Source organism: Zootoca vivipara, chromosome 5, assembly GCF_963506605.1.
Source record: "Zootoca vivipara chromosome 5, rZooViv1.1, whole genome shotgun sequence".
NCBI classification, from domain to species: Eukaryota; Metazoa; Chordata; class Lepidosauria; order Squamata; family Lacertidae; genus Zootoca; species Zootoca vivipara.
Window position 1 is genome coordinate 28,980,313 of NC_083280.1, and position 16,074 is coordinate 28,996,386.

At 41.1% G+C, this 16,074-nt stretch overlaps 1 protein-coding gene across 5 annotated transcripts in view; it reads right to left on the reverse strand.

The window, feature by feature from the left end:
- COL4A3 (collagen type IV alpha 3 chain) overlaps positions 1 to 16,074 on the reverse strand; it is a 79,169-nt gene that overhangs the window by 17,877 nt on the left and 45,218 nt on the right. For all 5 annotated transcript variants that reach the window (XM_060274535.1, XM_060274538.1, XM_060274536.1 and 2 more), the window contains 21 exons: positions 15,886 to 15,921; positions 15,557 to 15,721; positions 14,644 to 14,736; positions 13,472 to 13,567; positions 11,871 to 11,941; positions 11,424 to 11,612; positions 10,564 to 10,732; positions 9,954 to 10,046; positions 9,248 to 9,352; positions 8,105 to 8,202; positions 7,790 to 7,940; positions 6,952 to 7,065; positions 5,447 to 5,614; positions 5,125 to 5,214; positions 4,353 to 4,487; positions 4,127 to 4,225; positions 3,463 to 3,552; positions 2,827 to 2,966; positions 2,606 to 2,732; positions 1,815 to 1,895; positions 327 to 425 (listed from right to left, as the gene is read on the reverse strand). In XM_060274535.1, the coding sequence (XP_060130518.1) occupies positions 327 to 425; positions 1,815 to 1,895; positions 2,606 to 2,732; positions 2,827 to 2,966; positions 3,463 to 3,552; positions 4,127 to 4,225; positions 4,353 to 4,487; positions 5,125 to 5,214; positions 5,447 to 5,614; positions 6,952 to 7,065; positions 7,790 to 7,940; positions 8,105 to 8,202; positions 9,248 to 9,352; positions 9,954 to 10,046; positions 10,564 to 10,732; positions 11,424 to 11,612; positions 11,871 to 11,941; positions 13,472 to 13,567; positions 14,644 to 14,736; positions 15,557 to 15,721; positions 15,886 to 15,921 (2,409 nt within the window). The remainder of the gene's footprint in view (positions 1 to 326; positions 426 to 1,814; positions 1,896 to 2,605; positions 2,733 to 2,826; positions 2,967 to 3,462; positions 3,553 to 4,126; positions 4,226 to 4,352; positions 4,488 to 5,124; positions 5,215 to 5,446; positions 5,615 to 6,951; positions 7,066 to 7,789; positions 7,941 to 8,104; positions 8,203 to 9,247; positions 9,353 to 9,953; positions 10,047 to 10,563; positions 10,733 to 11,423; positions 11,613 to 11,870; positions 11,942 to 13,471; positions 13,568 to 14,643; positions 14,737 to 15,556; positions 15,722 to 15,885; positions 15,922 to 16,074) is intronic.

Below are 16,074 nucleotides of genomic sequence, written 5' to 3' on the forward strand. Positions count from 1 at the left end.
CCCCAATATTTTCCTCTTAATAAACCCGAATAACTGAAAAAGATCTGTACCTAGCACCTGACATCTCCAGTTATCATCATCCAAATCACTTCTATTTGTGTGTTGTTGTTTTTTAAAAATCAAAACTGATACTTTTAGTAATTCTCAAACTACTGTGAAAAGTTGATCAATACATTACTTATTTTTAATCTGCATTAAAAGCATCAAAAAGTTAGAAATGTGAGTGCTTTTCAACAGTATAAATTTTGACATGGCATGAATTTCGTAATGACCCCCCCAAAATATTAGAACATATTGAAACAGAAAGAACATTATTAATGCGATACCTTGTGCTCCCTTCTCTCCTGGGGGTCCAGGGATACCATCCTGTCCTTGGCTACCCTTCTCACCAGGTGATCCATCATCACCCAGTAACCCAGGTGAACCTGAGAATGATGTTGAAAATTTAGCCTTGATGAAAGACTATTATACGCTTTATTTGTTAGCTTGTGGTTGCTGGTTTTATTACTCTTAATATGTGATTGTACCAGAAATGCTCCTTATAGTTGATATTAATGGATAAGTTAGAATGACAATTTAAAAAGTTACAATATTATCAATTAATTACATTGTCATATTAGGTTTTGAAATGATCTAATATTGGAATGTCATTGTAGTGTTGTGTTGATCATTCACGTATTATTCATTACTTAAATGTGCATGCCACTCTTGGGTCCAAAGTGGCTCACAACACAACGAAAAGAATGGGGAAACTCATATCTTCTATTGTGAGCAGGAGAATGGCCCTGCAAGGATTATTGAGAGGCTTTTGTTGGAGCACTTCATGGTATAGGATAAAGTTGCCAGGAACTGTGCTTTCCTATTCCACCATATTCCACCCACATTTCCCCTGGCACCAGTGGAAGCTAGGTGATCAGCAACTGGGGTTGCCCCTGTGCCTCCTTGGTTGGTATCATCTGCCATTATCTCAAGATGAAGGAGAGGCGTAGGAAGCAGGAAGGAGCAACTGCTCACCCACCCTTTCCCTCTGGTCAGTATTGAGGGTTGTGTCCAGAGAGAAAACCTACGTGACATATAACCCACCAAGCAAAATGTTATCAGTGAAATATGGTGGCTCAGCAGGAATTTGGCAAACTTCCTAGTTTGACAGTTTGCCTAGCACTGCAAAAAAGAGAGGGTGTGGGAATGAGTATGTGTGTTTGTCTCAAGTCACACAATACAGGGCAGATGGGCTGCATGTAACTTTCTGGGTCACAATTTGCTGCTCTACAGCTTAACTGTAGCAGTCAATTTCATAGATCACAGAGTTGGAAGAAAATTTCTGGTCATCTAGTAGCAATCCCTGCTCAGTGCAGGGTTTGTACTGCAGGATGCAAGTGATCCATTCTAAGCAATGTTAGTAGGAAAAGACAGCTGCCTAGCTTCTGGTTAAATACCTCCTGCAAAGTAGAGCCCACCATGGAAAGTATTTACATTGATAAAAATAGGCGAGTTCTAGAATTGGCCAGTACAAATTCTGGCCTACCAGTGGGAAACCTCAGTGATAGAGACCAGAAGAGATGAAGCAGCTTTTCATTGAAGTACAGTATATAGAAAAAGTTGTGAAAAACTAAAACATTATAGATTGCATCCAACTTTATACTCAGAATACAGCCATTGATATTAATGAACCTAAGTTAGCCTATTAACTTAAATGCGTCTATTTTGAGTAGGACCAGCATTGCTTATCACCCACTGATTTTTCTTCAATAGTGAGGAAAACAGGAAAAATAAAGACAGAAAAAGAACTACAAATAGGCAAACAAGCAACAGACCTGGAGAGCCTCTGATGCCATTTTGTCCTGGTAATCCTTTAGTACCTTTAATACCATTACTGCCAGTAGGTCCTGATTGTCCTGCAATAGAGAGAGTGAGAGAAAGAAGAAATGCAACTTTCATTTGTGAATGTTTGCTCTTTATACAGCTAACACAGAGACCATTGCTGAAGCAGCTCCATCAACTTCTGTAAAAATACATTACTCCCAGTTACAGTGCTCTCTGTACTGAACTCTGCTTATCTAAATGAGAAACTCAGGATTTAACGGAGCCATCAATAGTAGAAGAGTCTATTTTGGATCACTGTATTAACACACACACCGCTTTGTATCTCTTTTGCACAATGGGTTTTCCTTTCCCCCTGATCTGATATTCAGTTTTGCAGCCAGCTGCATGGGAAGTTGTTACCTAGATCAGCTTTGTATTAAAATACCCCAAGGAGAACCTGTGCTGTATGAATGAAATAGCATTACTGAATAATATGATTTGCATGGCATTATATTGTTTCTGTTAGCATGCATTCAGATGGAGGCTTTCGGAGCATCAATCACAAGCCACAAGGGCACTGTTAATGATTCCTAGGATGACTGCTACTGGTTCAAATGGCAGTTCAGGGTCAAGTGGGAATGGCATCAGTTGGCAGTGTTTGAAATATTTCCTGTAGCACAAAATCCACAGGCTAGCTAGTACCTTTTCCATAGAAAGAAGCTGCTTACAGTAGCTGCAGTTTTAGTTCACTTAGAAATTATATTCTACTCTTAACGCTTTGCATTGGTGACACACACTTTACCTGGAATTCCTGGTAAACCAGTTTCCCCTCTGTTTCCAGGTGGTCCAGGTTCTCCGACAAGCCCTGGCCGGCCTGGTGATCCACTTTCACCTTTTCTTCCTCTTTCTCCTGGGGTACCTGGATCACCCTAGCAAGCATCAATGGGGAAAACAGGGACACGGTAAATAACAATCAAAACTATTAAGGACAACCTGGAGCTGTGAATCTATTACTTTCTATACCTCAGGTCCTGGGTCCCCAGGAGGTCCAGATCCAGGACAGGCTGGTTCTCCTTTATCCCCTGGAACACCAAGCAAGCCAGGTGGCCCTGGTATTCCTGGTGACCCAGGCAAACCAGAAGAACCTTGTTCGCCTTTAGAACCTGCAATGGCATAGACATGGATATCAGAATAGATATTTTAGATTTTTTTTTAATTTCCCAAAGGGGGAAAAAGCCACCAAACCAAAATCAAGTAATGAAAATACAAAATAAGGCTGAGTTGTAAGCAGCTGTATTATAGTTTCACCCTTCCACAAAGACAACTTTACACACACACACACACACAGAGAGAGAGAGAGAGAGAGAGAGAGAGAGAGAGATTCTTATTCCCTCTAAGTAAAGGTATATTCAAAACAAATACAGGAAGAACTTGAAAAATACTGAGTAATGAGTATTTTGGCCTTAATAAACTTATTACGAGCTGTGCTGTTGCCCCCCCCCCAAAAAAAACACGTGAAACACCATTCCCCATTTAAGCACAGCTTGCTCCAATTCAGTCCTTACAAATGCATAATTCACTAAATTCAGCTATTTGTTTTTCAGGTGGCTATTACAGTCCTATTCCCCGATGACTATTCAGGTACATGGGTAAGATCACCTGGCACTCCCATGTCCCCTCTGTCTCCTGGAGCTCCTGTCAATCCCTGTTCACCAAGAATTCCTGGAAGTCCTTTGTCTCCTTTGGAACCTGAAAGTATAATCAGTTGCACATATTTTGATGCCCTTCAGGATTAGGTGGGATGTCATGGATCATTATCCAAAAGAAAGAACAGTGTTCTTGGGTACTCTGTTCTACACCTGCTACTTATTGCCCCTCAAAGGGGCAACTACTCCTACAGGGAATATGGCACTGCTCACATTTTCCCAAGCTGTCCGATGGTATCTCATAAACATGGCATAATGAGTGTGTGGTTAGCATTATGCTAAAACTAAGGTGCAGCTGCTACTGAGTTTCATCAAATTTTAAAAATAAAAGATTGGGCATTCTTGAGTTCCATTTAATATTTCAAGTACGTTTCACCATGTTAACCAGCACTGGTATGAGAAGTCTCTGCAACTGTACCAATAAGAAGGCTGTCTCATTCATCTTATTCTCCATTCAACCATGAGCAAGTGCATAACCATAGGTGATTATGAATGCATTATTCCCCACATAACTCTTGATTTAACTAGCTCTTGTCTTAGTCTGACAAATTACTAAAAGAAGGCTCATATTATTCAATATATCTGATACAGTTTAATATATAAGTAAGTCTATATACCTGGTGGCCCTGGCATTCCTGGTAGTCCATCAGGACCTATGCACCCTTTCAGACCTTGCTCTCCCTTTTCTCCCTTGAGTCCCAGTCTTCCAGGAAATCCTACAGCAGCAATGACATGCATTACACCGGAAGTCATTATCACCATCACTCTCATTTAAAAAACATAACATGACAATTGTAATGGCATCAAGCTGGTTTTAGCAGTAGTAGTAACTGGTGCTTATACCTTTAGTTCCTCTGTCTCCTTTATCTCCGAAACTCACTTTGGACTCTGATGTTCCAGGAGAACCTCTATCACCTGGCTCACCTTTTTCACCTGAAGATCCCTTTCTTCCTTTTGGTCCTGGGAAGCCAGGAGAACCTGCAAAGGAAAAACAAAACAAAACTGCTTTTATTATTTTTATTCTCTGCAATTGCAACACTTTTTCTATTACTTCAAAAGCTGGAAGAAAATTGTCAACTTGGCTTGCATTTGGAAAAGTAATAGCGTGACACATTTGGCCAATGAAACATGTGCAGGCCCTCTCTCACATTTACAGAAACTCATGTGTGCCATTTACAGTTTTAGCTTTGAAACGTTTTACCAAGGAGACCACGAGAAATTTAGAACTTATACATTGTCTTATCCAGAAGTCACATTAATTTCGGCCCTTTGTCCTATCTCTGGTCTGTGACCATAACAAATTGATTCATTCATTCAGCTCTTTGCCTTATAATACTCTAGCACCAACTAACAGCCAAGCAAAGGAGGCTTACAAGCGAAATGGACACAGAGAGAGTCTCTCCTGGACAGGCAAAGATAGGGCAGGTTTCTTTTTAAAGCAGAGGTCAGGAAAGTAAGGACCATGGACAGTTCCCAGTGGGCCCTCCTGGAAGGAATTTTTCCTCCTATTGCAGCTAAGGAGGAATGCTGTCTCAGGAAAGATCTGACAGGCTGACAATGTGTACTCATGGTTGTATAAATAATGAGCAGATAAGAGAAATGCATTATCACTTACCCCTGCTGCCATGGATACCTGGATTTCCAAAGACACCAGGTAGCCCGGGGTTACCTACAGCGCCCATCAAGCCTATTTCTCCTCTTAGACCTGTGGGAAGTGAGCGAAACAGAATACTGTATTACTCGGAGATTGTGCATTCCTTATTGCCTGTGCCAGAGACCAGGGAAAATGAGTATTTATCTATGCATTATCCACAGACTTAATACTATGCCATCACCTTAATTTGATCGCACCGGTCATATCTATAAACCTCCTGCAGAATAAAATGGCAAGCAAGTAGTAATAATAGTGTGTTACTTTCCCTTCAAGAAATACTCACCTGGTACACCTGGTACTCCTGGCCTGCCAGGTTGTCCCTTGATGCCAGGAAATCCTTCATCTCCTTGTGGGCCAGGTAATCCAGGCAGCCCAAATGGTCCTGGGAACCCCGGGATGTCTAATCCTGGAAAACCTGGGTCTCCTTTGGCTCCCAGTACTCCACGTTTTCCTATGATAACAGACACATTGAAATGAACATTATGTAAAAATGTTCCCTGGGCCCCCTGAATAAGGTTGTGATCTTGAGGTAAAGAACATGGTTTTGGGGGCATATTTTGTAAGAAGTAGTCTTACAGTCAAGGACAACTAAGGAGTATACAGAGGGATCCTCCAGATGACTTGCTAATTTGTTGGTGTAAAGCTTACACAGAGGTTACACTACATCTAGAGTTTATTCAGCATTTGTTGATTTGTTTGTACAACAATGAGCATTCATCCCATTGCACAGAAGCTATACATTTTCCCATTCATATTTTGTTCATCCCACACTTTTCAGTGCATTTCCCCATCAGTTTTACAACCTTAAAACATCAGTTTTTGTTTTAAAGTGCATTTGCTTGACGGACCATTTTAATCTACTTTAATTGTGGCAAATCTAAATATGCAGTGTGCATTTGAATCCCTCCTGAAGAATAATGACAAATTGAAGACACCCAGAGTCTACTAACAAAATACAAGCTTCTTCCAGACATGATACAAAAAGGAACCAAATTAAAAGCCATTTGAACAATGACAACAACAAAACCCCTTTCTGGTCACTTTAAAAAAGAAGAAAAAGTAAATTACATTTATTTATTTATTCAATGACATGTATATACTGCTATATTGTAGCAAAATCTCTAAACGGTTTACAATAGATATTTAAATTATCAATAAAAACAGAAATAATTTAAAACATTTTAAAATGAATTTAAATTAGCAGTGGAAAAAGATTAAAACATATCAGTGTCTATGTGCCTGGATATTTTGTATGCCTATATTTTTTTCTGGGTTTTTAATTCAATTTTAGGTACCATCTGCCGGAGACTTATGCAGAAGATATAACACAGAGTTAAAATATTTTAGGATTTAATCCTAACTCCACTTTCCTGGGAATAAGCCCATTGAATTAAATGTGGTTTACTATTAGGTAGCGAAGTATAGGATTGCACCTTCATTATATTATCCCTCCCCTGTTCAACAAACCAAACCTAAACTCAATAGGATTTTATTTGAAGTATCAACAATGTTATAAATATGAATATATTCTCAAAGAGATATCATCTCCCTTTTGTAGAGAGGATCATGACTGCCTACAAGATGCTTGTCTAAGATATCCTATGTGAAGAAAATGAGACAGACAAGTCTGTAGTTTTGATGAGCATTGTTCCAACCCTTAAATCAGTGAAGTGTGCTTCATGACCCTGCTTCAGGTGCTCAGAAGAGTACATGCTGGCTTAGAGTAGGGGGGTGACAATATGTACTTTGTTTACTGCATGAGTCCCAATTATTTTGTGTAATACTTACCTGGGGGCCCCATTAATCCACATAGACCTGGTGGGCCTGGTAAGCCAATAAGACAGTCGCCTATTTTTCCTGCAACACCCTTTTCTCCTGGAACTCCAGGGGACCCAGGTTCTCCTAAAAGAGAGTATTGATAGCATTAAGGTAACTTAATACTGTATCATATGATGAAGGGCCCAGTTTTACAATGAGGTCCTTATGCTTCCATTCTTTCCCTCCCTCTTCTTTTCTCCCCTCTCTCTGTCACACACACTCCAGAACATACATGCATCCACTTCACACATTTAGTTTACAGGTGTGGAAAGCTGTAGCTGGGGGGGCACTCTAATGACCAGGTCCATTTGGCAACAGGCACCTCAGTTTGGAGAAAAAGCAGTTTTACATGCACCTGGTTCTGCTTCTCCCGCCCTTCCATCAAACTAGAGGCCTAAAAGTATTCAACTTAGACTTGATATATCTGGCCTTTTCAATTGCCTAGTATGCCAGACCCATTTCTTTTTAAGTATGGCTTGACTTGGGGTTGAAATCTCTGGACTTCCAGGGCAGCCATCCAATCTTCAGGTAAGCCACCACTAAAGTAGTGGTTTCCCTGCCCGCCCACCCCCATTTCGCCATGCCTCTTGTAGCAGCAAGGAAGGAGTGAGAACTGAGTGCACAGAGAGTTGGCCTCACTTCTTCAAGGATACCTTCTGTATCCTCAGGTTGCACAAACTGAACATTGCTCAAATGTGAGGGAATGGAGAGATATAATTTTCTTGAATGAAACCTTCACTGACTGTAAATTCATAATGTTCAGTTAATATGTCAAGGAGGCGAACATTTTGCTCAAAATATACTCTACCTCTTGGCCCATCAGCACCATCACGACCTCGTTGACCTTGGAGCCCTGGAAGTCCTGGGAATCCTCTTTCACCCTTCTCACCTGGCATGCCATCTACTCCTGGTGAACCTAGTCTGCCTTGTTGACCAGGTATAACTGGGCCCGGTTCACCCTAAAACATGGAGGAAATAATAGTAATAAATGTCATGTCTGAAACATTGTGAGTAAAATGTAATTTTTTTTCTTAATAACATTTCTTAAAGTTCTTAAAATTGTTAATGCTCTTGCTAATTAGTAGAACCCATTAAACTCAGTGGAAATGGTTTGCGAACCAACCTTTTCTCCAGGAATTCCAGGTTTTCCAGGTAAGCCTGGTTCCCCTAATTGTCCGGGACAGCCTGATGGCCCTGTGGATCCTGGAGACCCTTTATCTCCTACAAAGTGGAGGGGAAACAATGTTTAGTGATATAACACAGGCTCTTGAAGGCTTGTGATAAGTGGATATGTCATTTTTTTTTAGGTTCTGACATTTTTCTTGTTAATTAACTTACGAATCTATAGATCAGTCTTGCAACTGATTTTTTATTATTGTTATTTTATGGTTAGGTTTTGTTGTTAGCTGCCTTGAACTTTTTGAGGAAAGGTGGGATGCAAAAGTTTTGAATGAATAAATCAAAACAGCTGTTATAATATGCAAAAATTGAACATGAATTTATTTTTTTAATGCAATTTTTATTGTTTCAAAGGAGAAAGACACAACAGAACCAGAAAAAACATCAACCAAGTAACTAGACAGCATCAAACTAACATGTCTTGTCAGGGCATGTATTTGTGCTTGTTCAATAGGACTTTCCCTCCTCTCTTTCCCACTTCCCTCCCCAAATCTGCACTGGACAGTTTGAGGGATCCCATAACAGGTTTAGGGATGTGTGCAAGGAGGGGGAGGGCAATTGCATAGCACAAGCAGAAATCCTTGTGCTGGTGGGATATGCCACTCAGTGCTGCAACCCTCTGTTCACTTTTACAACAAAGTAATGGAAGATGCCATTGCAGCACCAGAAGTATGTCAAATCAAATGAAATTTGTATGCATGTTACTTTTAAAGTAAAATTGTCAGCTGTCCTCTGTTTTGAAAATGCATGATATAGTTTTACTGAAGTGCTCTAATGAAGATACAACTATATCTACACCACGGGGAGCCAATATGGAACCCTCCAAATGTTGTTTGACTACAACTCCCATGATTCCTCGTCATTGGCCATTTGGGTTGGGAGTTGGAACCCAACAACTTACAGAATGCAACACATTGGCTACCACTGATGTCCATGATAATACAGATCTAACTAAGTTCTCTCTCTCTCTCTGAAGTTCTCTAGGACTTCATAGATGATTATTTATTAAATTTCTCATTTGTTTCATTACTTCGTTTTCTTGCTCTCTCTCTCTCTCTTTTCCTTGAAGAAAAGACAAATACGTTACCTTTAATGCCAGGATAGCCAGGAAATCCATTCTCTGAAAAGCCAGGGTCACCGTCTGGTCCTGGGAGGCCTGGATAACCACGTGGCCCTCTGGATCCAACACTACCTATCAAAGAATGCAAAGTAGTTCTGGCAGCAGTATCAAATGGCAAGCCCACACTCTATCTAGAACAAAAACCCAGGGGGTTGAAGGGTCTTCCCTACAAACTGGGGCTAAAGAAACTAAAGTACCGGTACCTGCCTGGGGTTTTTTCCCCCTTCAGGGATCTGTTCTCTCCCCACTCCCCACTGATTTGCTGGTGAGTTGAGTTACAAGTTTACACAGGAATTGTACCTAAAGCCCTCTTTCAACAGTGGCCAACAGTGCAATTTTAATTGTCTACTTAGAAGGAACACTTAGTTCAATGGGGCTTGCCTTCCCAGCTAAGGAGGGCTAGGATGCAGCCTTAACCATCCATGTAAACACCCTGCATAAGGGAATTAGCCAATCCTGGCTGCTCAGCTACAAAACTAGAGCATCTTTGCTCCTTGCTGTCAAGATTTTGCTTGCTTACCTTGCTTGTTCTTTCAGCCTCTTCTGCAGGTTATTACTTTGGATAGTGGCTGCTGGTTGACCATGACAAATTGCAGCCTTTTCTTTTTGTGTGTGTGTGTGTGTGTGTGTGTGTAATATTTTAGAAGGGTCAGCTTGAAAAGGTAGCTCTCACCTCTTTCCCCTTGTGGTCCAGGCCTACCATCTGGCCCTTGAAGTCCAGGAGGTCCAGGAATTGCATTTACTTTACCAGGCTCACCTTTAGGACCTTAAAAGTGTATGACAACAAGAACACAAACTAGAATATGCCAATGGTTATTTAAAGACAGCAGCACAATGAAGTTACACAACTTCAGGGTAGCGGGGTAGCAGATTTGTAGCTCCAAAATGGCTGATAAGCGCACTGCAAGGAAACCCAGCAAATTAGCTTAGTTTTTCAGCAGTCGGATGACTAACTGAGCTTCATCGAACTGCAGAAAAGTAGGTGGATATAAACCACAGATAGCAAAATCACAACAGTAGTGCTGTCTGGAAGCCCTAGGTCCTGAAAGGACCTAACTAAAATGTGCATCATTCAAGAGTGCGCTTGCATGCCACAGACATTTCTGGAGCAGGATGCAGAAATGATCCTGCTTACATTACTAAAGAATACTCTGTAATGTTGTATTAGGAATATATATATATATATATATATATATATGCCTAGACACCCACTGAAGCTTTTAAATCTACTATAGACACCCCAGTCAAATAATTTAGTAATAACAACAATAATATCTACCGACCTGCTTCTCCAACCAACCCAGGCAAACCAGGATTTCCTTGAGATCCCTTAGACCCTTCCACTCCTGGTGGTCCATATCCTGGTGGTCCAGGTAGCCCTCTCTCTCCGGGAAGACCTGAGCTACCAACTGATCCTGGTGCACCTCTGTCTCCTTTTGTACCATCAGGTCCCTGATAAGAATTCAGAAAACACTGCTTAACACACACTGGAAACGCCTGCATGGTAAGTCACAGTCAGAAACAAAAGTTGGTGCCTACAGCAAAGACCATGGATGAACATAGCTCTTTTGCATATGCACTGCTAGAAACATGATGGAGTCTGCACTTGCCACCATGATTCAGCAATGACTCAAAGCAGAAATAAGTAACATAACAATTTCATTTTGATCACCAAAAATAAGGCCAGATTCAACTATTGAGTCCCACTACTGGAAGTCTGTGCAAGGACTTCCATGAGTGCAATAGAGCTTTTCCTCCCCCAAATTTGGCTCTGTGGGGTCAGGAGAACAGTGGGGGGGGGGGTTGTTTCATCTGGCAAACGGAAAGGCTGGAAAGCTGGAAGGACTGCCATAGCACTACATTGAATCCTTCCACACACTTTAAAGTGCATATTCAGCTAAATCCAAAAGGGAAATCGGTGACCACTACAGATTTATGCTGTGTATAGGCTGCAGTCTTGCACATTTCCACATGACTTTTTCAGATGTTGTAATAGAATTAGGGCACACAACAAAAATTAATATATGTGCATGTACCTTGACGAATGTCTTCAGATATGTTTACCTTATTTATTTTTCAATGGATTGAAAGCAATGCAAAAACCAGTATGATTGCACTAGATGTGAAAGTAGCAGGTACTAACCTGTTCTCCCACAGAGCCTCTAGACCCTTTCAGTCCAGGTTTCCCAGGTAACCCGTCTGAACCATTTTCTCCTGAGCTTCCTCTGGGTCCTGGTTCTCCTCTGTCTCCTTTTGCGCCTTCTGGTTCTGCATACCCTGGTTCACCTTTCAATCCTTTAAGGCCTTGGTTTCCTGGAAGACCTGGAAGTCCCTGGGTCACATGTTGTTAATAAAATATGACAGGAACTGTAACGTTGAATCTATATAAATGCTATGAAAGGTACAATAAAATCAACACTCTAAGGCAATATGGTAAAATGATTCTGTGTGCAAAGAGGCTTTCCCCATTGTCAGCTACTGCAGGTGAAAGCATCCATTTCCTCCAATGGGCAGAGGCCTTTTTATGATGGAAATTACAAAGGGCTCTACATACATACCAACTCTAAAAACAATTTAACATGAACCGTACCTGAATGCCAGGAGGCCCCTGAATCCCAGGGGTTCCTTGGGATCCTTTAGGCCCAAATGCTCCTTCTATACCTGTAATGGAGGAGACAGTGATTTAGAGAGAACTGGAAGGTTGAAGTAATTGTTGTTGGCATCGATCTGTCTCAAGAGACAATGGAGTGTGCCTCTGGAGGTGAAGTCAAACTGATGCGTTAGCACTGAAATGACCTCTCCAGGATGCAAGCCTGGGCAGCGTGTATGGAGGTCCTGGGCTGCCCACAAGACAAGACCCCTCTTCTCAGCCTCACAGAGCAATATGTTTGGCGCCAGCTTGGCTGCAGGAGTTGCCAGAAGGAGGTGTACAAAGCACCACCAAACCATCATAAGGACTCCACTCTGGATTTGTGTAGGGTTTACTCCATAGCATTTTCTTCTTCTGAAGATATTCCACAAGGCAGCGGACATTTAGGACCAGAGTTCTCCTTCTCTTATAGATGGGCCCCCTTCCCGGGTTGACAAGCTCCACCTGCTCCTAAGTAACTGGCCATATACTACTACAGAAATAACCAGACTGACATTGAAAGCAAGAGTGCCTCTTCCGATATCAGCCAGCCCAAATCCTGAAATCAGGAGAAGGCTGTCTGCGCTCCTACTAATGTTTGTAGTTCACTGCATAGGAACTCAAAGTAGCACAGTAGCAAGGTATGTGTGTGGCGGGGGGGGGGGTGCCATAGAGCTGCCCTCCCAACACTAGCACTGCTGGTGCTTACGTGCATGGGGTGGGGACAGGTTAGCTATCCCTGAGCAGAATATTAAACAATAATATCCTAAGGGAGATGAATCATAGTCTAATGATAAGTAGAATACAAGTTGGAACCTACAACAAAAATGTTGTAGTACAGGGTTTCAGCCAGCCATGACCTCCTCCAAGATACTCCATTCCAGAAGCACCTTTGATCCTCACTAGTGCATTAAACTTTTATTATACAAAGCCAGTGTGCAGCTGTTTGCTGGTGTACTGGAGTTGTGTTTTTTACAATCCTGTTGACACCAGCTGTGCCCTTTAGCACTATGGGCACTCTATAGGGCACTCTGGCATCAGGGTGATGGATCATAAGGGACATATTTATCCTAATAATTTCTAAAACCTCCCTTCTTAAAGTATATAAGCAAAACCACGTTACTAATTTATTATCTACATCAGAATGGCTGAGGGTAAAATGTTCTATAAACAGAAATACAGTGGTGCCTCGCTTAACGAATGCCCTGCTTAATGAAATTTCCGCTTAACAAAAGGATTTTTCGAGCGGAGGTTGCCTCGCTTGACGAATGCACTTTACGAAAAATTCGTCTAGTGAATCGCGGTTTCCCATAGGAATGCATTGAAATTCAATTAATGCGGTCCTATGGGCAAAAAAAATTCGAAAAAAATTTCAAGGCATTCCTATGGGATTCGCTAGACGAATTTTTCGCTATAAGAAAAGACCCATGGAACGAATTAATTTCGTCTAGCGAGGCACCACTGTAAACTGCCAGTTGGAGATTTTTTTCACCCTCTTCTATCCCTTTCCCTGAGCTCTTGGTATATATTAGCAATACTCAAGCATTGTCAGATTCTTTTACCTTTAACTCCTTGTTCACCCTGTGCTCCAGGAACACCAGGAAGGCCAGGTGGCCCCGTCAAAAAGGTGCACTGGTCGCAAGGGCCTGCTTCTTCACCTGCAGTAAAAAATATTCCTCTGATAAAGGTGACATTGGTAAATTATTGCTGTGTCAAAAAGCACATGTGTCCTACAGCACTGTATGTATTTATCGGCAAGGATTACTATTTATTAAGTTTCTATACTGCCCTTCATCCAAAGATCACAGGACGATTTACAATGTAAAAACACAAAGACAGGATGAAAAAGAGTGTCATCACATTTGTGCATCTAATTCCCCTGAGCTTTCCATATTTAGCAATATGGTTAACCCTAGGAGCAGATAGTGAGGCAAATTTTCCCAGTAAAGAATATTTCTCCTTAAAAATGATAAATATATTATTAGTGTTATTGGGCAAGCCTTTAGTCAACAGTGAGAACAGAGAGTGCCCACAGAGATCACACTTTATCTCTCTTTCTGATTTTTATCCTCCTGTTCCTTCAAGAGATCAATCTAGCTTAGGGGATCCGTAGATTATCCTCACAGCAACCCAACGGTGTCTCAAGGTCACTCAGTTAGAATCATGGCTGACTGGGGAACTGAATCCATGTCTCCCCAGTCTAAGTCCAACACTGACTGTCACTCATGCTCATATAAATATTGGCATTTGGTACAGGGTAAAAATCCTCATTATTGTTTGGAAGGCGATAGAGGAAGACAATGTACTCTGGGCCAGGTAGGTAGCCGTGTTGGTCTGAGTCGAAGCAAAAAATAAAAAAATTCCTTCAGTAGCACCTTAAAGACCAACTAAGTTTATATTTTGGTATGAGCTTTCGTGTGCATGTATCTTCATGTATCTGAAGAAGTGTGGATGCACACGAAAGCTCATACCAAAATATAAACTTAGTTGGTCTTTAAGGTGCTACTGAAGGAATTTTTTTATTTTTTACTCTGGGCCAGTTTGGTTGCCTTTATGAGCTCAGAATGAAAAGCAGAATCAGGTCTAATTGCCCTTAGCATGATGAAAAGGAACTGAGTATGCCTAAGCAGTCTTGGCAGAGTCTAATAATCATTATAGTTAAGATTTCTGTTCACCACCATGCCGTCCTCAAATTATTATGGTTGGAAATGTATATGCAAGTAGAAATACTGACCTTTTGCTCCACTATCTCCTGAAAGGCCTGGAGGTCCAATGCATCCTGGGGTCCCTGGGGGTCCCAGTGGGCCTCTTTCAAAAGTTATTATACCTGTTTATGGGTGAGAACGACACAAAATATCATGCACACAAATATCATGATAGCCTTTGTATAGGCCATTTAGGGTTTTCTAAGGGTCTCAGATTCAGGATGAAATTATACTTAAGAGGGAGGCTCATTTAATTTCATTGTACACAGGTTGTACAATGACAATGAAGGTATTATTAATACTTGGTATTGACAGCATGGAAGAAACACAGGCTACGTGTGTTTCAAGTCATAGCAAAGAACAAAACACTGGAAAATGGTGACATTTGCTAGTTATTCTTACCACTTTGGGAAGTAAATGGGGAATGTCTAATAATTGTGGCATTTATTGGTCAAGCTACAAAATACCTTTAGATAACTAATAAGCATATTTATTTAGTTTGTTAATCAGGGCAGGCCACAATAATATAGAAAAAACATTTTGGAAACCAATATCAAACCATGGTTTAAGATCCTGCCTTGTTCTGAAGCTGGGAACCCTAGTTAAGGTGAAACAGGAAATTATGACTAATTAGATACTTTCACACTGCATATTAAGTTGAGATATGGTTATCTGAACTTAGCCAGTCTCTCACTCCAAAGCTATTGGAATAGGCATCAATGGATTTATATACTAGATTTAATCCAGTTTCTATCATTTGCACAGTCATCATACTTTCTCTACTTTAATATTTTTGCTTTCCTTTGCAGGGATGGTTGCAACAGTAGTGGCTGCTTTTAGCCATAAGAAGTTCAGTTGGATAGTTCATTAATTCCAGAGTTGCACTAATATGCCATGAAAACATCCTGGCTACATATACAAGCAATGATCATCTTGCTCTACCTGGTGGTCCTGAAAGACCTGGTGATCCTGCTGGGCCAGGTCTTCCTTGTAATCCAGGAAGTCCTGGGGGTCCAATAGCATTCATGCCAGGTTGTCCTCTATCTCCTTTACTTCCTTTGAGGCCTGGAGAGCCTGTTAGACCTCTTGGACCAGGTCTCGAAACACCTAATGCAAGAGTTAAAAGTATTACTTCCATTTCTATGTTTTCCTGTACAGTGCTTGTAGCCATTTCGGAGGATTTAATTCCATGTGGTTTTTTTTATATAAAAATAAAAATAATCCCAGAATTCCTTCATATATCTGAAACAAGCAATATTTTTTGGTCTTACCTGGCCTTCCAGTGGCACCTGGGGCACCTCGTGGTCCTGCAAGAACAGTATATTCATCACATATCTATATTATGCCAGCCAGCCAAATATGTACTGGCTACCCACCTGCTATTGAACCAGGTTCAAGGTCCTTATAAACATTTGCATTATACCCCCAGATCAATCACTGAAATAATCACAGGAGCATTG